Source organism: Xiphophorus maculatus, chromosome 12 (assembly GCF_002775205.1).
Source record: "Xiphophorus maculatus strain JP 163 A chromosome 12, X_maculatus-5.0-male, whole genome shotgun sequence".
Taxonomy (NCBI): Eukaryota; Metazoa; Chordata; class Actinopteri; order Cyprinodontiformes; family Poeciliidae; genus Xiphophorus; species Xiphophorus maculatus.
In genome coordinates, this window is record NC_036454.1 from 25,778,123 (window position 1) to 25,800,664 (window position 22,542).

The 22,542-nt window shown below is 37.5% G+C and overlaps 1 protein-coding gene across 1 annotated transcript in view; it reads right to left on the reverse strand.

The window, feature by feature from the left end:
• Positions 1-2,520: 2,520 nt before the first annotated feature.
• The window catches only part of slc15a4 (solute carrier family 15 member 4), a 32,383-nt gene continuing 12,361 nt past the window's right edge, over positions 2,521-22,542 (reverse strand). Inside the window, exons 7-9 of the mRNA XM_014471726.2 lie at positions 19,787-19,945; positions 14,681-14,839; positions 2,521-4,011 (exon numbers count right to left, since the gene is read on the reverse strand). Coding sequence (XP_014327212.2) covers positions 3,860-4,011; positions 14,681-14,839; positions 19,787-19,945 — 470 coding nt within the window. The 3' untranslated portion in view covers positions 2,521-3,859. The remainder of the gene's footprint in view (positions 4,012-14,680; positions 14,840-19,786; positions 19,946-22,542) is intronic.

Below are 22,542 nucleotides of genomic sequence, written 5' to 3' on the forward strand. Positions count from 1 at the left end.
AAGCATGCTGCATGTTTACGTTAATTAAGTGAATTTATTACCAGATATTTTTTTTAATTTTGCCAGATAACATAGTATCATTTGTAACTAACGCAAAAAATCAACCACCAATTCAGGTGATTGGCAAAGATCGGTGATCGGCAGAGATCGGCCTCATGGGTGATCGGTATCGGAATCGGCAGCAAAAAACCTGATCGGAGCATCCCTAGTGAGCAGTGTTGGAGTCAAAAGCGAAAATAACATCATGTCACCCTCATAAGATTTCTGACAGAAATGTCAAAACAATAATCAAGAGTTTTTGAAGAACCAAGGAGCACTCAAAGAGTGACTCTAAAAGACCTTAAAAAAATCTGTTTTTCCCATGAAAACAACTAACAATATGCTAAACCACAATGTCCACAACACATTCAATGTTTCCATTATTGTCAAGCGAGGCGATAGTCACAAACACACAGCCAAAGAAACCTATATGTAGTTTCAGAGAAAGAAAGTAAAACTACAAATCATCTGATTTGTATTTTTTTTAAAATATGTGAAAATAACTGAATATCAGAGAGTATTATTAAAAGGACTTTCAACTCAACTACATTTTGGAAAAAAAAATTCTTTGTATTGTGTGGATTGCTTGGGTTACTTGAGTTACTACTGACATCTGGTGTGAATCTTATGTCAGTGACCCCGTTACAAACATTTAAACTCAGAAAAACACCAATGTGTTCAGTACTAGCTTTTCTCCACTCTACATTTAACCTTTCTGTTCCGCTGCAAGATTGTAATATAGCAATATTGTCAAGTCATAATGAACTAGAGGGATAAACCAAACAGTCTAGCTAATCTTAACAATAAAAAACTTTAGAGATTTAAAAAAAAAAGGTGATGTAATAAGGTGAGCTTTAACTTAAAAAAAAATATTACATAATCTTTTTCGCAAAGCATTTGTTCCAACACATTTCCAACAATAGTTGAACATTGCCTTGTCTGTAGGGCAGAATAAGGTAAACATATTTCTATGAGTTTTCTATTGTTTATTTGCATGCTAAACATGTCTTATGCGCAGAGTTTGTTAAAAACTCCTTTGCTCATATCCTGACAGTACTAAACACTGGACTTTGATAGCTACAACACTTCATAAAAGTGTAGTACTATCATCTGACTGAGCACATTGTTTTTGGCATTTAATGGTAGTAGCTAAGATGATACACCTTTCAAGACACTAAAGGATATTCAATTAAAATGACATATTTTAACTGAATATGTAATTTCAGTTAAAATACATATTGAGTTAAAATATGTATTTTAACTGAATACATATCCAGGGTGAGCGGATATGTATTCATGGAATAATATGGAATTATTTCTTCAAATAAACACCAAATACGGTGGACTTTTCTCATAAGTATGCATGTTTTACACAAAAGAACTTAGACAATGTGTCTTCTCCCAGGAAATTTGTGGGACTTTTTTTCTTCTTCTTATATTCTGGCCCATAAACTACATATCCAATTCCCAGTGCTGTGCAATTCTGCCTGAGTAAGGATTCAGTGTGTCAGAAATTCTTCTCAACATGAGAGGCGAGCCCCCGCACGAGAATTATGACCTGCAGATATTGTGTTGAGTTTTCAAACATCAAGCTGTCTGCTGAGCTGCGGCTGTGTGGCTCTCGGACCAAATTAAACAGGAAACGGCTGTCTCCGAGCCTGGTGGCTGGGAGGTTTCAGCGTTAAAAAAATGATCCACAATGACGTTGATTTCAGCCTGTGTCTGATGAAACTAAGAAGTAATATGCTGACTTTACCCAACAGGGAATACAAAACCCAGCATTACACCTCTGTGTTAACAACCTTTTTCCTTACCGCCTGCTATAGGCTGTGCTTTTTTGTAATATAAATAATTAAGGCACTCTACAGTACTTTGAGCTTGCCTTAGGACATACAAACCACAGCCCTAATCATGAAAACAGACTTTGAAGGCACATGCCATGATTAAAGAACAGTATCACCATCCAGTCTGCATTTAAAATGCGGGGCCTGAATGTGCTTTTACTCCATTATTGATTCCTGATGCCGATAATGTTCTGTGCGAGCAACACTGTTTAATGTAGGAATAAACATCTTTAATATACAAATTGAAAAATAAAGTGGAATATAAATTCTTCAGTAATACCCAGTGGCTATAAAGCTTGCATTAAGGCAGCACAGGCTTGGAAGAGCAGAAACATAAATATATACATATATTTTAAAAAAAGAAGAAGAAAAAAGAGCACAGTGGAAAAAGAAAAGTCCTATATTAGCTCTGTCAGACTTTTATGTTCTAAAAGCTACATGAATTTAAGGAATAATGATGTATTTATAGATGGGTGGATGACTATATGGAGGAAGGTATAAGGGGCAGATTAATCAATAGATAGATGCAACATTTAGACAATGGAATTGGAAATAATCTATAGAAAAACATTTTTCCATAGTTTTCCCAGACCTGAAAAATGCATTATTAGTAGGTAAAGGATGGACAAAACCATGCATCTATGGAATAGATTTTATTGAGCATAAATAGAAACACAAAACACTATTCCAATCTTGAAGCATTTTCAAAGGGTAAAGTTACAGTAAGTATAGTGAGTCTTAAAAATAATGAGATGAGAAAGGCACTATGACAAAATGCAGTTAAACAAGACAGAGATGATTTAGATTCATATGGAAAATGAACACAAACGAAAATCCATCCAACAGGCATTTCATACAATCAGGAAGAGGAAGTGAACCTCTTGCTTTATGTTTACTGCGTCTTTACTTACACTGACAGTAAACAGCTGTGAGCTCCCAAAGGCAGTGGTATATTTCCTGGAGTATTACTTCAGTACTTCACATGATTTCTAAAGCCCTGAGTGTCCTCATAATAAAACTCGTTACAATATCTCGTACTCTACTTAATCTGACATTTCAAAACACACACACACGCACCCTTATACAACAGTATCAAACTTAAAAGCATCACAGCCTCACAAATACAGCAAAAACAGAAAATTCCTTAAAAACAAAAACAATGGGATCTGTGACTTACTAAGTAATGAAATGATTTTTAAAGTCTGTGCTTTTGTGCGCTAGTTCCTCTAACAGTTAATTTCTAATTAGAGAATAGTTTTGTAACATGATGAGCTGTAATAAGACATTAACTGTGTTATTGGAAGAGTTACAGTGGACTTAATAGTATGGCTTTCTTGTCATTTTATGTGTGCAGTGTATTCACAGGCGGTGGCACACAAATGTTGAAGATTTTCTGCTTTTAATATTAGATTGCATAGCAGGATTCGTAAAATAAAAAAAAAATAAAAAGATGGATTAAAAATATTAAGCAAAGAATTATGATGGAATCAAAAGCTTAATTAGTAAAAGTATCAAGTCATTGTAAAGACTGAGATATAAGATATAAAATGTCATTTTATAGGGATGAAGTAAAACTCAACACATAAAAACAAGTCAGCTTTCTTATTATATTAGAAAACATGAAAATATCACATTTTATGGCACCATTACTCAAGTTAAGTGCAAATTAAAAAAAAAAAAAAAGGCAACAGGAATAAACACGTAGCAAAAGGGGAGATCAGCAGAAATGAGTCACAGGACTCCTGTTCTGTCTGTGGCACCTGAAAGCCCATTCAGTCAAGGTAAAACAACCACTGTACAAGAAAGGTGACAGAAACACCAAATCAAAATAGCTACAATAAGCATAAATAAGTGTATAGTTGTGATATAATAATAATAACAACAACCCAGAGCGCTACAGGATCATAAGTAAATACTGATTGGACAGGATCTTTTGGCATTGTGACAGGTGAAGGCTGGTGTTATGGGTGCCGAGGTCAAGAGGAGGAGTATCTCTGGCGCTGACTTCCTACTCTGCTCCTCTGCTTGTCATACTTGACAGAAACAATGAGGAAGACGAGCAAGGTGAGACCCTGGATGCCCGCCAGGAGAAAGAAGTAGTAGTGCAGGGAGCAGCCGTTGATGTTGCCTGCAGGAGACAACACGAGGGAAATTAGCTTGGAGGGGCAATCGAGTTGGCATTCTGGAGACGCATAATGACAAAAGGCAAAATCACTCACACACAAACAAAAACAAAAAGACCTAATTTGTACAACCAAAGTGTCAAGTGCTGTCGCACATTTAAAGAAATTCCAAGACAAAAAGGTAAAATGCTGACGCACGTGGCAAGCTGATGTGTTAAGAGACAAAAAAATAGCAGGCTTGATGTGAGAGCGTCAGGGAAAACACGATTCTGTCAGGAATCAAGATCCAACGGGAGCTGAAGGATGAGCGAGGGAAGAAGATGAGAGGAGCTCATCTCGTCACTTTTAAACCTTCTGAAAATGAAGACAATTGACCCCGCACTTCAGCGCTGATACAGGAAGGCTCTATTGATGATGTGAGACAGAAGAATAAAAAAAAATAGCACGAGCAACATGGAGCTCAGCTGTGATCTGAGTCACACAGTCTTTCATTCGTTTTAAAGGCCTGTTTGTTTCCTCATGGGACTGGGATGAGAGATGAAAAACATAGAAAGAGAATAAAACTGACAGTTCACCGAAACACTACTCGTACATAGGGAGGAAGGCAAAAGCAGACGCTACAGATAAGGAAAAATTGTTGATCTCACAGAGAAGATATGTGCGCATAAAATGTAATAATAACATTAATGGCTCTGATTCCCCATTGACTTCTTCCTGTTGGCTTTGTAGCTTTCAGCCAGCAGCTGCTAAGTGTCCTAATGTTTCCTGAACCCGTCGCCCTGGTTCAGCCTGCAATGCTCAGGAGAAATATTTTAAACAAATACCGTTTTTGACTCTGGGGGTTTTAGGCTGACAGCAATACAATTGTCTTCACTGGAGACAATTGGATTGGTCTTGGAGCGGCTTTTGTCCCCTTGACCATGCGAGGCAGACCGATTGACATTGCAGCTGATGGGATGAGATGATGCTCTGTATTAAGGGAATCGCCTTTATTGCAAATAGAGCCTTATGCAGAGGAGAGGAGATTAGACTTTTTACTGTGCAGCCTAAAATCACGTCTTTGTTTCCAAAAAGTCATTTACGGTGCGGTGCAGCCAACAAACACAAGATAGCTGTCGCTCAAGACATGAAGCCTCTTCTTCAGAAAGCTTCTATTAACGTCGCAAAGAGGGTTATCACAGTAAATAAAAAGCTGGAGACAGAAAAGTAGGTTTGACTTTGATTAGATATGAAGGCAATTCTCAACACTCATTCTATGTACTTGAGCCACCTGGAAGCCTAAAGGTTACCAGCCTTACAGCTCAGGACTGGGCTTATAGTCAAAGATTCTTCATCAGTAACAGGACAGATTGCACTGGAATTTGTTTTTTCTTGCCATTTGTGTTTTTCTTACTAGTCCTGAAGCCTTGGAGATTTTAGTGTGTCGTATTTAGTCACATCTAGTAGCACAATTAGCATATTACAACCATCTGTACGCTGTTCAAATAAAGAAAAATGACGCAGGATGTTAACAAGCCCAAGGACGATGACAGGGAGCGCTGTGATGGCCTGGATTAATGGCAAACAGAAAGAACTGAAACGGAGACGACTGAACCTATATGATGCAAAATGAAGGCAATTAAATATAAGTAAAGGAGGCAGATATTTAAAATGGTATCTCTTTAGTTACGTAACAGTCTAATGTGAGGCTGCTGAATTATCAGCATCTGTCCTACTGTCTTCAGATGTCAAAATGAGTTTAACGAACTGAAGAACAAAGATTTCCTACTATATAAAGTTCTATAACAACTTCTATCTCAAGAGTCAGCAAAGACTGGTTTACCACACTTTATATACTACATTAACGTGTATATCTGTCTGCACCATGAGAGACAGATGTACATTAATGTGACAGAGTTGTTAGAGCTTTATGTGTTATGTAATTAATATCAGCAATAGTCTATGTTTCATTTGACTGTGCTGGTTACAGATGTTTCATTTACTTTAATGTGTATTTATTGTATTTCCCTAACATATTCAATGCAGTGTATAAAGATGTATTCATGCCATTCAGAATTATTTTGGAAATGATAGTTTATTTGAATTGAATTTAATGCAGAAAAGTCTTTCTAAATACACATGGAAATCTACCTTTCTAGACTTGGGGTGCATTTACATCAGCACTGTTTTCCCATGTTAATCTGGTCTGTTGGTCTAGAAACACAACAGGAGGTGTGAATGAACTCTGATATGAACCAAGAAAGCAAACTCTGGTCAGCCTATAAACTGAAACTCTGGAGTGGTTCATATGTATCCGTGGATGCGAGAGAGCCTGAGACCGCTCCAAATGCAGGAAGCAACCTATATTGCAAAGCATTCTGGGTCAAAATAACCAAAACAGTTGCAAGAATCTAACACTAGAGGGAGAAATGGGTCATGTCTTTACCAAAGTCAAAAACGGGATCCAGCAACCGCTAAAAAATCTTTTAACATTTTGTGAAGATAGAAGTCACATTCATGTCTTCTTCCGAGGTTTTTATGTCGCTTCCTTGAGTAGTTCTTCATGCAGTGCTCCCACAGGTCAGGGGGTAAGCAGGATTTTCAATTAGTTTGGATAATTTGACTTAGTGCACTATGAAAGCAAACCACACCAGCTGAAAATGTGGCAACTGTTGCAATTTTGGTCCCCAATTGAACCGGGTCTGTCGGACTACCAGGTGTGAAAACACCCTTAATGTTACAGCAATGACTAAATGTGAACATTTTAAACCAAACACTCCTAAACTATTGCATTAGACTCAGGCTTGTAAAGGCAGAATGTTCTTGTAAATGACTCGACAGGGCACATTTGACTGATCAAAGAGAAGGTTTCAGTCAATTTAGCCAAGCGTCTGACTGCTTTGCATGATCTGTTAGGATTGGTGAAGCAGATCACACACCATAATGTCACCACGCTTATCAAGCTTACAGATGTTCCTCCCTCCACTCTCTCTGTTGTCTGCATGTTCTTGGAGATAATTAGAAATGGAGTGATTCTCTGTCAATGCTTTGTGCACTGAGGCATCTCTATAGTGTGAAAGCTTTGATCAAGGAACAGAGAGCTGGCTGATGACTCTGAAATCCTGCCAGAGCATAAATGAAATCATTGGCAAGTCAGACCAAAAAAAAAGAAAGAACTGACATACACTCTGACCCCTGCTGCAGCTTTCACCTACTCTGCTGTCATGCTAATCCATCAAAGGTTTAAGTCCACAGAAACAGATCAAAAACCAAAGCAGAGCTTGAATAATTCATGGAGGATAAGACAATGCACATTTACTGAGAATGGTTGTTTTTCCTCTAGTCAATTTTTCTTTGACAGATAGGAAAACAAATGCTGCTGCAGTTAGTTTACCGAAGCGCTGTGCTTTAAGAAAAAGTAAGCAATAACAACAGAATCAAGTATGCAGGCTGAAGAACCAACAGGAGTTATTTATAATCTTTTTGTAGCAAAGATGGACTCCTTTTGCTCTGCAGATAAATAAGGACGGCATGAATGAGTAAGACTAAAAACAACATATTAAGTACCTTGAAAAAAAATGATGCTTTACTTTTTGAAACTGATTACTGTTTAGGAACGTCTAATTAATAATCAATGACATTCTGTAATTCTTAGAAAATAAATCTGACATAATACAGAAAACAAAAACAAAAGATGACGACCCAGGCTTATTTTGTCACCACACACAAAAGGTAGGATGCTAAGGGTGGATAAAACAAAATCTCCAAAGGCTCAGTGTTGGAGAATTTTAGCATCTTCTGCTCACAATGTCTCCATAACAACCAGTCATCGCCATCTGCGAGCCAATCCCGCCATCACAAACGTGAACATGTAGCGTTGCTTTGGTCAGACGATATTAAGCTTTTCTACAACAAACAGCTGGGTTTTCTCACAGACAGAAGGCAAGAGATGCTATCTATGGTGGAGGATCTGTGATGCTGCGGGCCTGTGTCTCTTCCAAAGGCCTTTGGAGCCCTGTTAGAGTGCATGGCATCATAAACCTTCGAAACACAACATTTTTGTTTTGTGTAAGAACTTGTGTGAAATATTACCAAATGTGATACACTTTAACTTTTATCTACTAAGCTAATTTGCAATATTTGAGCATTTTGTTGGTTTTTAAATGAAATCAGAAGAATTGTTCTTAAGAAACTGCTTTAGATTTCATCAAAAATTATGCAAGCAGTTAGAGTTCAATTTTATCCTCACATATCAACACCTCATAAAGAGAAGGTTGTTTGTCCTCAGGAAGTTTTACATGAAGCTGCCACTGAATTCTCACTGGATGCTGCAAATGTTTAATAGCCAGTAGGTGTAATTGGAACAGAGAAAACTCCCCTTTTGGACTCTGTCACTAACCTAAAAATGCATCACCTTGGTCTGAGTTAGCAAGACAAAATCTCAAAATATACAAGAATATTTTACCAAATGAAAAAAAAATTAAAATTGGTGCAGGATTTTTCTAGATAATCATGCAAAGATTAATATTCAAAGATCCCTCTGTCTGCATGTTTCAATCTTGTGAGATGGCATAGGAAAGGTTGTAAATATTATTCTGTCAAAAGACTGTTGTTCACAGTTCTACACACAAGGCAGCCCATAAGCACAGCACTTTTGTTTGATAGTTTGAAAACAACTATTTGTTAACTATTAACATTGGAAATTAAAATTTAAAATTAACATTTTTTTTTTAGTTCAATTAAAAGTCAATTTTATTTAGCTGAGTTTGACATAAACTCACAGATAGAAAAGCAGCCGAAAAGCACCAAAGGTTTTAGTAGAACTTCTGAAACGTCTGTAAGATTTCAGTTTTCCAAGTTTCTTGTCGCAGTTTTCTCCCAGACTAAACCCGGTGCGTTTCCTCCTTACACTGTCCAACCCCCAGGGCCCACTTGACTGCTAAATGCACTCAAAAATTATTGAAGACTAATTAAACTAGTAAAATACCAATCGAGGACATACTGCAGAAAACTATAATGAAGGCCATAAATATTTGACAGCCACGTTAAAACCAAGTCCCTAGCAAGAAAAACAACAAACGCACACAAAAAAAGAGTCAAAGAAATACGATTTCCACAGGTGCTCAGAGGTTCTGTTGACATTTGTGGAGTTTAGAAAATAACAAGCTTGTGATTAAACCAAATGCAGCAACAAAGAGGGTCAGCTACCAAATATCTGACTTTTATAAACTTTTGGGTCAATTTACCTGAGAGTGACTTTGTGCCGACAATGTTAGCCAGATGAAGCTGGCCAATACCAATTTAATGTTTGACAATAGATCAATGGATCAGACCTTCAATACAACAACTCAATATCTTGATGCTTTTCTCTGTCCTAGAATGAGATTATGGGGGATCAATGCATGTTTGTTTCAGCTATAAACATGGTTATTTTCCTCAGTCATCCACAAGCTCTGGATCATTATTATTGATGGTAAAGTTTCAAAACTGGCCACATGCTAAAAATATTTACGTGCGCTCTGTAACCTCTAAGACGTCTTATAAGGAGACAAGAAAAATTCTGTTTTCATACGGTCCCTTTAGGAGGAGCAAGTCTTGATATTAAAATTGTCAGATCTGACATTAAAACCTCCATTAAAACCCTGACATTTTGTTGAGTGTGACCCAATAGGACGTGCGAATGTCAGCCCACGGTGAATATCTGAACACGTCCCAGACATCTGATATAACATCAGTCAAGACTTGGAAACTGGCCAAGGAAAAGGGCACTTCCTGTCTTGTGACCCTAGACGTTCACAAAAACCCTCCACTTTGAGTGAATGATACTTCCAACAAAAGGGAGGCAAATTAGAATGCAAACCCGTTTCCCACAGACACAAAGCCTCCTGTTGTATGAAGGATCATTCTGTGTTGAGAGTAAAGGTTAATCTCTGATTGACTTATGAAAATAAAATGGTGGCACACTGTTTCGACAAGAATAGGTGCCGTGGAGAAACAGAAAAGAAATAACAGAACGGGGTGGATGACTATTCATCAAGAAGAAAGAGGTCAAGGGTTGAATATGGGTTTAAAGGTTGAAAGCAGATGTTGCAGCACAAATATACTTTATGCACCACTATGAAGACTGTTTTATTCCCCCACTTTCTTCATAGGCTTTTTCAAATCTTTTAAAAGTTTATAGCAGCATTTTTACAGAGTTTATGAATGCCTTTCAAAATTTTACTTTGGAGACTTTTTTTTTTTTATTCAATCCGCATGCAGTCATTTTTAGTACAGTATCGGATCATTTGTAAAGCCTATAATGTTTGATAAAGCCATTCCATCCCAGTTGCAGCATAAAAGGACCCCTAAACTCAAAAAATGAACCAATGTCGTGTCTGGACATAACAGCAACCCATTTTCAATAAAACCTTAGATATTTTGTTACCAGCAGGCAGTCGCAGATACATAATTTTTCCATTTACTTGAATGCATGAAAAATATAAATAGCATTACAGCACCAACAAAGTTACATTTTAAAGAGCTACAAGCTAAAAAAGTGTTTGATGTTCAGTTGAATGATGATGCATCTCTTAGGTTTTGCATCAGGATGTTTGCCCATTTCCTAAAGACATGAATTCAGCTACTGTGTAGACATACCTCAACATTTGCTGTGTGCTGTTTGGATACACCGCAAATTATGCTTTTATGGGTCAATGCACAGAAAAAAAACAGAACATTTGTTCAAAAACAGAAGAAAAAAAAATACAGCCAAAGTTCAGATTACATTTTGAAAAGCTTGAAGAACTACGAATTAGAGTCTTCTTTGCCCTTCTACCTGAGGAAAAGCTTCACGCACAGGTACATTGATGTGAATAAAATCTCAGCAGGTTAACAAGGATCACTAGTATCACTATAACTCTGATATAAGGCTCGGAGTTTTGATTTGCTTTATTATATCCGACATAGAAAAAAAATATGCAAAAGGAATGAAAATCTCTCTCCAAGTCAGAAAAACATGTCCATTAATAAAATCCTAAATATTTAGCTTCTTATTAACCAATCCCTCATTGCTTACAAATAATTCGATAATAGATTTCTCTCCCCAACACATTCAGGATTAAGATGCACACCTTCACCCACATCTTCCCTCTGCCACTTTAGTCTCCTTTTGTTCATTTCCCTTGCAGCACATACTGCTGTGTAATATGGAAAATAAGCTGTCCTTAGAAGTCACTGCACTGAATATGTTAGGTAAATACAATAAAATACAGGGCTGCATGTATTCTGAGGGATGCAGAGTACGAGCTGAACCTACAATTTACGAGCACAGAGACAAACAAACATGAGGGCCTGGCAGGCACCTGTGAAAGAAAACAGCGAAGCAGCTGTTTATGTTTGTCGGGGAGACGCTCTCGGCTGAGCCGCGGTGAAACAAGTGTACACAGATCATATGAGCTTTTCAACAGACAATAAGCGTTAGCACACAACTAAATTAATGCAGGCAAGCCTCGTTTCCAATGAGGAGCCATCAAAAGTCAAACCTACCCTGCAACTGGTGGGATTTGGTAAGCTAAGAGTTCAAATCTGTGACTCTATCTTATCACGTCTGTCTTTAAAAATTACTACAATTAAAAAAAATAAAAAAAAGACCATAAAAAATGTCCATGAGGTCAGGTTTCTTTAAATGTATAATTCCACTTATATTTATACAGGTTAATGTTATGGAAACATGGCGTCTCCCTTTCAAGAGAAGTCCATGCAACATGAGAAGAACTAATAAAATGAAAACCCTTTTTACCGTGCATTGCACGTTTCTTCATGTCTTTCACTTTTCCCACTACTTTTCAAATTTCAATGCATCTGACTAGGACTATTTGTGATAAAGTGAGAAAGTAATTCAAAATGTGAAATAGAGAGCGGTTTTCAGGATCTTTTATCAAGTAAAAATCTTAGAACTGTATCTGCAGAGTTTTGATCAGCAGGAAGCTGACTCTTGACATTTTTAGATTGCAGTTAATCTTACCGTTTCAGTTTGTGAATTTATGCTGGTCCTGAAGAAAGATTTTGTTTCTGTGGTGCATTATTGGTAATAATTTCAATGAGACAATTCTGATCTGGAGCTACATGATTTGAGTTTGTTTTAAAAACTTCTCAGTTTTGCTGTTTTATTTCTTCTATTTTACATGAAAACAGCAACCAAGGCCGTTAAAAACAGATCGATAAACCACTGGTTTATTGCATAAATCCCAATGAAACGCAATATTTGAGGTTGAGTCTTTATGTGACAAGATGAGAAAAATATGAACAGCAGCTTTTTACTACATGCTGTAGCTCTATTTTAATGTGACCAGACAGAAACAAATAAGAAATAACAGTTTATTGATGCAAATTCATTCTACAATTCTTAACACTTTAGAATGGAGTCACTTTGGTCAAATGCAAGGGGAAAAAAACAAAGCCCTAGACGTGCTTTTATATGAAAAAACGTGATAATGTAATCAAGTCATGCTTTTTTTATGTGAAACTTTAAAGCTGAGTTTGTCTGACACTAAGCATCTCTAGAGAGAAGGGGGACGATGGAGCGAGAGCACAACAGGAGACCTGAGCATCCAACAGTGTGATGCCAAACCAGCCCTGCCATCTTCATGTATTGCTCCAGGGACAGCTTTACTTAAGAAGGGCTGGGCTATGTAATCAGACTCCCAGCCTGTGATTAATGTTGCTGTCTGTCTTCAGGAACCGTGCAACTTAGTACAACTTAGCACAGCTCCCCCGAGATGCTGTTTACGGCACACGGTTTCGCCCAGAGCCATGGAAATAAGTTGAATCCCTTCCACCTACAGAGCTGTGCGATGTGGAAGACTCTAATATGGTGAAAAAAAATACACACACAAAAAAAAAACTGTATGATTTCTGACTGTACTTACCGCCTAAGCTTTGTGCCATGTGTTTCTTATCAGTGGCCGGAAGGATGTTTTATTCCATTTCTGTGGCTCACCTTCTAAACGACTTGTTTTGGAAAGCAAGGAGAGCCAAACAGGCAATCTGGCTTCAGTTAAACTTCCCCTGAAGTGACATGAGGCTGAGCAGAGAATAGATTTATGAAGTAGACCCAGCATCCTCAGCAGCAGCTCCCAAACCTGTCGGCACGCTTTATTAATGAGCCATTAGGTGTTTGTGGATAAACATTTTACAGCGCCGGCTTAGTCAACACATGCTCAGGGGGAAAATTGTGTGTCTGGACTGGGAGTCTCCACCTGCGAGGGAGCCCATCCATCTGCTGCCACCACAGCGCTATTCATTTTACCAGTCTGACAGATTTACACCTTTTGTAGTTAGTCTGACATGCTTATTGATACAATAAAACACCTAAAATAGAAAATTGAAAAATGGTGATGCTCTCCTTCTGCACTTCAGCTATAAATTAGCTGCAGAATGTCAACTGGATCAGTATGGATTAAAGAATATCCATATCTCTGCTTATTTTCGGGGTGGCATTGATGCCCAATGACCATCTCCAGTGGTCATTGGGTAGGACACAGCATGGACAGGTCACAGGGCAACACACAGATACACAGGACAAACTACCAGGTGCACACACATTCTCATAACTGAAGGAAGCAGAGAGAGGCCAGTTTACCTCACAGTTATGTTTGTGGGGTGTAGGAGAAAACAGAGTACTAAGTTAAAGCTAACACAAGCACAGGGAGAACATGTGCAATTCATAGAGAGAAAGCCCAGACCAGGATTTGAACCATGTTGACCTTGTTCCTACAAGGCAACATTTCTAACCACTACCCCACCATACAGCCAGAGAATTAAGACATGTCAAATAAAAGCAGTCTGTATTCCCCTCTTTTTTTGACACACCCAGCAAGGTTTGGTGAATCATGTCGGTTGTCTCACCTAAATATTTTATGAAAGAAACACACGCATCTAAAAATCCACTGGATTTGGTGCTGTATCAAAAATATCCACACTATAGAAGCCATAAAAATAGATGTGCATACCTACTGTTAAAACATGACTTTTCAGACAACCAGCTCATTTCACATTACAAATTACTCTTAGAACTGTTTTTATGACACCTAAAATCATTAAAGACCCAAGTCCTTGTTCTAATATTTACATACATTCTACAAATTATGATTTTCCTCTCTTTAGGAACAGAGGAGAGATCTGAGACCACTGACATCATAAAAAGCAAATTTGGCTTTTAGTTTACTTTCAGTAATTGAGATGTCTTATTCACAAAATACTGTGCACTTTAAGTTCACTGTGTCTGTAGTTTTATTCCACTTGAAGTTTGATTTTAAGCTGATGTTCAAAAAGTTCATTATTAAGTTTTTGTTGGAGTCATGACAGCTTTTATTTTAGGTGTTTGAATAAACTGCTAATAATTAAACTTTTTAAATCTTTCTTTTCATTACTTCTAAACTTAGTTTTAATCCTCATAAATATTCCAGAATGAGTTTGTTTTACTCATCTTCAGTTTCCTCAGTGCTTCCAAATGAAGTGCTTCTGTCTTTACTCACACGCATTTTGTTTTTTAACCGTGATAAGCCTTCTTTCAGTTATTTTTTTTTTTTTTTTGTCACCCCTGTATGTTCTTCCATTACCTACTTGATATAAATCACCTTACCTCACCTCGCTGTGTATGAAATGTGCTCTAAAAATAGAGTGGCTGATCTGTTGCTTGGCTCAGGGTCTTACCAAAGTCTTTGTGGGAAGACATCCAGCCGATATTCTTGAGAGAAACGATGGCCAGCAAACCGGAGCCCACGAACGAGCCGATCCCAGAGAAGAAAAAGAAGAGCCCCATAATTGCACTCTGCATGGACTTGGGTGCTGCAGAATAGGCAAATTCCAGACCTGCAATCAAATGGGATAGAGAGGTAAATATATAAACTATATAGTTTTGATAAGGCCTGGTGATGAAGGCTATGCACACAACTAAAACTTACATTATACTGTTATGCTTCACGAATATTCCTTGTGCTGAAAATTGCCTCTCAATGACAATAAATCAGGATAAAATATTTGTCTTTATTTATTCTTGTAACATAACCAGTTCTGTTGACAGCAACTATTCCACCTTTTTGTAAACAGTCTCTTTGAGAAGAAAAGGCTTCCATGACAGCTCATTTTCCATGGCAGAAATGTTCGGGTTGGTCAGCAACTTTTATTACTTAGTGGCTATTTTGTCAGGACACAAAAAGAACTGGAAAAACGTCTAGAGAAAGTACAAAAAAAGAATGATGAGCTTGGGGACAAATATAAATTCGGAGTCTCTTCTCCCTGAAGGTATTTCTAGCCACAAGCTGACACTGATAATTTCAGTGCACCTCAAACATTTGATCTTTCAGATGAGGCCCTTAAGCTCCATCTGTCTTGAGAGATTAAGGACATGCAGGTAAATACAAGATGTTTGCCTATTCTCGCTGCCTCAGGCATCACACCAGCTTGGTTATAAATACACAAAGCACTTGTGCAAATGAGAAAGAAAATAAGAATGTAAATTGACGAATGAATAAATGCAGAAACTGAAGGATACCAGAGCAGAACCCAAGAATCATGTTTAAATTAAACAGAAGAAAGCATGGATGTCTCCTGCACATGTACTCCCTTTCTTTACATCCTCAGCTAACATTTGAGTAGCGACCCACAAAGACAGTGCAAAGCTTTGTAGGGGTTTTCAATTTCCAGCTCAGCACTGCAGAGAGGATTCTAACATCAGACTAAATCTTGTGAATGTGTATTTGTGATGACAATCTAATACTAAAGCGATGTCTGTTGCTTTCAACCCACAACATAAACAGCTTGACCTTCATTCGCTGAAAGGATTTTCCCTAGGAAAAATAAAATGAAAAGAATATGTAGAAGTCCAGGCACTATGTTCTCCCCCACCCCTTTTTCTGGAAGTGGCTTTTAAGGTTGTTTATTATAAAAAAAAAACAATGCACCTTTGAGTTACTGACTCGGATGAGGCAAACTTCATGCATAAAGATTCGCTTCTGTCTGACCAGGCTCGGGACTTGTGAGATTTCACACAAATGTATTCAAACAGGAAACGACATAAGGGAAATATTCCTCTTCACCAGATAAATGTCACAATTCAGCCAATTTCCCTTGAAGTAAGCCCTGTGGGATGGGATGGTCTGTGAGTGCATTTATTTTAAAGACCCGCACAGCTTTGTTCGGTCGGATTTGACTTTCATAGAAACCTTGTTTGATACGAGTGGATTCCAGACAAGAGGCCTGAAACGGCGGGTACATAATACCCAACATATTTATGCTAATCTCAGTATTCATGGAGTTTAAATTTAGAAATGATATATTTTTATGACTGTATATGAAAACATGAAGAAGACTAAAGCACCTTTTAAATTGATTTTTAAAAAATGTTAAATATTAATGAAGCAGAATTCCCTATGGAATATGCAAACAAATATATTGTTATAAGAAGATCTTAACAAACTTAATTCACAAACCTGAGTGCAACCTAAGACTATAAGCAGTGACTCCAAAAAGAAGTTCAATACAAAGCAATCCTGGTCTCTTATGGGAAATAAATGGACCAAAACCAGCAGCAAAGTTCTACACAATTTCACAGTGAAGTGCATTTCTGACAAACAAAATTTCTGCTCTTTGAATAATGACAAAAAAAAAAGTTGTTTCTGTTGTATTCCAGTCTGCGATTGTGCTGTTAAAACCGAATCAGATGAGAGAGCACTGACGAATGAATAAATACAGAAACTGAAGGATACTAGAGCAGAACACAAGACTTTACCACGTTATAGCTTCAGAGAAGCAATATGCTGTTTAATTCTCGGAGCTCTGAATGAGAAGGTATTAACAAAAATAGGAGAAATAGGAGAAAACTCAATATCCATCTTCCATATAATATCCAGAAAGAGTTTTAAAAGGAGTTTCAAACCAGAAGTGGACAATTTTAATCTTTGTTTATTAGTAAATTTAGGGGGACGGCAAACACAATTGCAGCTTCAGGAGAGGGTGCAGGAAGTCAGGGTTAGGTAAGTGCATGTATTGTGAAGCAGGAACCAGAAACCCACTTTTTTGCATGTTTCTTAACCTCCCAGTGAAAAGTGGGTCTGAATGCCATAATTCCCCAAAAAAATTGCTTACAATTGCAGTGTTTACTTCTAAGTAATCCATCTTCTGTGAGTAGAAGAAAGATTAAATATATTGCCGTTGGATAAGCTTTGCTGTTAGGACTCCTGGCTTTGTGACAAAATAAGAAACAAAGGGAAATTTAAAATCTCCCAACCTCTATTCAAGCACCGTAATGTGCCTGTCATTTTTGATAAATAAAAAAAAGGAAAGCAAGGAAATAACTTCCAAATATATTAATCCCCATAATGATTGAAAACCTGAGAAATAAGAGAAATGTCATTGTTTTCTAAAATATATTTGCCCCTTTTCAGCCCGATGCCGGCAAATGTGACGCAACGCGGTGATAAAATGTAACACTGGGTTGCATCAATCTTTCTTTTAACATCCATCTTTAAGCTTTGGGAACTGAAGAGATGAGTTTTCAAAGCAAAATGTTTCCCTCTTGCCTGCTTGATGCTGGAATTCAGCTGTGTGTTAGGTGCCGACATTGGTTTCTATTTCCAATAAATAAAAACCTCATAAGCTTCTTAGTTTGCCCCAGATTTGAAGTGCGGACAGGTTAATGTAGTACATGGACACTTGTTTTTATATGTGTAGAATGTAATAGCAAATCAAAGTCTAAGAAATGAGTAAAGACTTCAACAAAATAGTTGTTTGGAGGTAAACATGAAATATGGAGGCTTTATAATGTCAGAAAAAAGGTAGAGGAATAAATTAGGATACACCACTCCATTTAAAACCCAAGAAAAATTACAGAAATATGAACCAGGAGTGCATGATTAGAACAAAGCTTACACAGCATTTTAAAGGGTTGTCATGTTTAAACCTCAGGTATTTAGTTTAGTGTGTTCCTGACTGCTGACGTGAGAGTAAACAACATCCTGAGATCGAAAGACTTTTCTGATTCCTTTACAAAGTGCTACGTTTTTATCTTGTTCGCAAAGCGTCCTTGAGAGTTTTGAAAGACGCTTCAAATAAAACGCATTGTTATTATTAAAAACACTTTCCAGCTCACGAGACGTTCAAAACACATTCCAACGTGACCAAGTCTGTCATCCAAGCAAGTTCACCTCAAGAGCAGGCAGCAGGACGTAAAAAAAGAAATCCTCAAAACCCCTAACATCTCATCATGGGGCCTGCTGCAGACTCTTGCTAGTGTTTATGTGGAAATGGATGCCTTTTTCTGGGAGGTGTACAAGGAGGAAACCTTTGCTCTCGAAGAAAATAACGAAGGCTTATATTGGGATCCTGTCATCTTACTATCAGAAAATCCCCTCTGATTTCTAGTGGGACTCAGAAGGTGCTCAGGAAAAATGTGAGACCATATATAAACAATGACGAAGGATGAGTCATTAATAACGCAGTTCAAAGGCAATCAATTCTCTTTTTTTTCCAGAAATAAATAAAAAAAATTATAATTATAGACATCAACATAACAAGACCAAATATATTGAGTGTTTTTTTCACGTGGTTGTATGTTAGGATGTGTCTTTTGAGTTGTAAAAGGCTGGACATCCAGTGCTTCAGATATTACCAATGTCAAGAAAGAAAAAGAATGTGAGTTTAACTCGTGGTATTATCTGTGAATACAGCTTGTATGTACAGATGTAGAATTATGTGGGCGTTGTTTGCAAGCATTAAATACACAGTGACAGCCTCTTCAGTATGTCTCCGTCATGCGCATGCCATTTGCTTTATGTGTCAACACTGATGCTAATTGAAAACTGATGGGAAAGAAAGGCTTAATTCATTAAACCATGTACATTTTTATGTGTTTGAGTACAGTATCTGTGTGGACAATATACCCATTATGTGAAGTAAGTCACTTGCCTGGAGTGAACCTTCCCTCAGTTCAACTGTGAAATAGTTTCCTAATCCATACTTTATTTGTAAAATGCTTCATTGCTGCACAGTGTTATGCAGCAGGGTGAGAAATTCAGGATAATCACTCATCAATTGATGTCTTAGGATGTTTGCTCTAGATAACAACCCACAACTACATTTAGCTGGTGGAGCCTGGCAATGAATCAAAGTGCTCAACACACTTTTCCTGAAATGTGTTTCAGTAAATGGCATAAACACATCTGTGCGTAAAATCATGCAAACGCAAAAAAGGAAGTCGTTTCACTCAGCCATCCTGAATTTAACATTTATTTGCCTCGCCAGAGTTTAATTAGAGTTTATAACACCCACAGTGCCTTGGAAAATTATTCATACTCTGTTTCAGATTTTTGTGGCACTAAAACGCAAACTTGGATGTATGTTATTGTGATTTTAAGTCGCACATTGGATGCACCAGTGAAAGTCCAGACCTGAATTGGATGTGGAAAAATTATGTTCACAGGTGTTCTACATCCAAACTGACTGAGCTTCAGCTGCTTTAGTGAAAAATGGGCAAAAACTTTAGTAATCTGTGCTAAGCTGATATAGACATACCTCAAAAGACTTGTATCTGTAATCACAGCATAAGTTGATTTAACAAAGTATTGACTGAAAACACATGCATCACTGATATTATTTGCAAAATAACTTTGGAAACCATGTATTTTTTTTCTATATAATTTACAATTACATCTACTACATAAAATCCTAAGATTTCCTGAAGTCCCTGAAAGAATTTGAGTATAAAAAAGGGGATTTTTACAAGGCCAAGTAAATTCAACACAAGATGTCAAACAACCATACCTGCAATGCTTGCGAAGATTTCGCTGATTCCTATCAGCACATATTGAGGCACTTGCCACCAAATGGGTAAATTTGCAGCATGGAAGACAACCTTGCCAAGCACCTGGTCTATGGTACCATTCGATTTAATGATTTCAAGGCGTTTGGTCTCCAGAATACCTGAGTGGGTGAACACAAGAAAGAAGACAACAGAAAAGAGTTACTTATATGCAAACGTGGATGAATGTAGCACAACTCTGTAAGTCAGAAATATGTAGCCAAACACAAAATACAGTAATTCAATAGCAGTTTGTTGGGTATTAAGTTGGTTTTGTTGACTTCCTTCCTACTACTTCATTAAAATCCCATCTGCAAGGGTAGTAAATAATGCGACACTGCAGACAGTTCAATAATCACAAGTAAGCAGTTGTCATCATTTGGTGTCTGCTCCCTAAAGCATCATTCGATTAATATTATCGTGTGACCAGCGGCTATTTTCAGATAACTCCCAGAGACAGCCTCCTATCATAGCTACACTTAATGCTGTATTCGAGGAGAGTTGCAGACTTGTAATCCGGATATCCAATAATACCAGCCGTCCATCTCAGGCAGCATGGCCGCTGGGCTGCCCAGAGCAAATCTCACAGTATAAACACACATCCCTATTTTTATGTTTACCTTAACTAAAAATCACATATCAGACGTCTCCGAGTGATCCTCTGCAATACGGCTTCAAAGCTGTTAAATAACTTGGTTTTAGCTACCTGAAAGCTACTGAGCCACAATTAGTCCATAAACAAAAAATGCGCTAAAACCTGTCATCAAAGCTGGCCTCAATATCTGGCAGAGGTCTTGCTCAGAAAAAGTCGCTTTGTGCTTGACAACGTGTCCACCTTCTCTACACTGCATGTGTGGTCCAGCTATTCTCAAGCCCAGACATCTGTCAGCACATGTACGGTGAAACCTCGTGAAATGCTGTTGACAAATTTGCACATATTTCATACACAAGGTGACAGAAGTGATTCTAGCACTGAGCAGAGCCGGTGTGCTGGAGAGGTGGGCAGAAATTTAATGGGTTCAGCTGACTATTCGGTGAGCAAAAGATGTCACGCTGGGATTTTCACTACTTTCCATCTGCTGGCCTCTAAACAACATGATTTCAGCTAATAGAAAGAGGAAAGATAAGTACTCGCACAGACGTTAAGCCAACTGAGGTGTAACAGTGTTGTAAGGCAGCTCACGGGGGACATTGTGTCTAACTTAATAAATGTGAAGCAAGCATATGTCCGACGAGCAATTATTCAGATGAACTGCAGATAAAAGATTATTACACAGAGTTTCAATTGTATTTCAAAATGTACTGCAATGCATAGATTTGATCCTGTTGTCTGCTTTGACTCGTAAAATCCAGGTCAGAACTGTTTGGCACCGGAGACGTGTGTTTATCTTCTATTCTGTGACCAAAGCTCAGACTACACCACCATTCTAAACCCTTTCTCTCCACCGCCTGAACTCAAAATTGCTTTCTCCAAGATTTGGATTTTATTTTGCCGGAGCTCAAATGCAAAAGGTCTGTACTTTTTTTTTTTCCTTCAAAAAGCCAAATGGGAAAAAATAAATAACTGAAAAGCTTTCAAACGTTGAAATGAACATGTTGCAGCGGCATTCCTTTCAGAAAAGGGCCAGTCCTCTGAAAAGTAAATGTTTGCACATTCCATTTTTCTGAAGAGCTTTTATTATATCATCCTGATGGAAAAAGATCCTTTTTATAGACAAGAGTAGAACATATGAAATTAGATTTTTCATCTCTTCTCAAGAACATGAAGCCACAAAAAGGTCTTGTTTTTTCACAACACCGGTGTTACTTTCCAACATTTAATTAAACCTATAAATCTTAAATTTAGAAAAGAAAATTGCACAAATATTAAGTTCTAAAAGTTAAATAAAAAGAGGAACATAAGCAGTTAAAATTGGCTTTTTACAGTGCAAGTAGTCAGTTTCTACAAAAAGATGCATTTTGAAAAGCAACACAATATAATTTTTCTGACCATTTTCAGCTTGTTTGGATCTGACTGGTGACACTTAAAAATCTAATCTTTTTCCAGCTACTGAACGCACCATATCTCATTTAGCCACCACCAACAACAAGCTTCCCTGCTGGAAGAAGCCTAGGATAGCTAATTTCAGTAACAGTCCTATATCTAAACTAAAGTCCAGAGAAAGAGCATAAATGTCAGAAGCTGTTCGTAAGGTATTTTCTACAACACAATTAAACATGTTTGTGATTTCTACAGGCTGTGAGAGAGCGAGAGAGAGCAAGACTTTCAGAAGATAACAAGAAGTCTAAAAGTACCAGTGCAAAGTTTCACTGTCTTATGCTTTTGAGGTTTCAACATCTGTCTGTCATGGAATAAGCTGGAAATCTCAGTTATTGTGAAGGTTTGCATTCTCTTGAATATACACATGGACTCTACAGATTTTGTGATGCTACTTGAACTAATGGTGGTAGTGTGTAATTTCATCTCAAAACATATTTTGACATCGTTTTAAAACAATAATAAAAAACCTCTTCAGGAGTCCCAATAAAAATTAATTATTGACCAGAAAGACAAGAAAAATATCTGTTCCTATTTCTTATATTGCAGAAGCCAGAAAAAAAAGAAGTATCTAAAATTCGGAATTGAGAAGTTAAAGCCAGAAAAAAAACTGGAGATTCAAAATTGCCCAAAAATATCTGATTAATCATCTCTCCTCTTGCCATCTAAGAATGCTGCTTA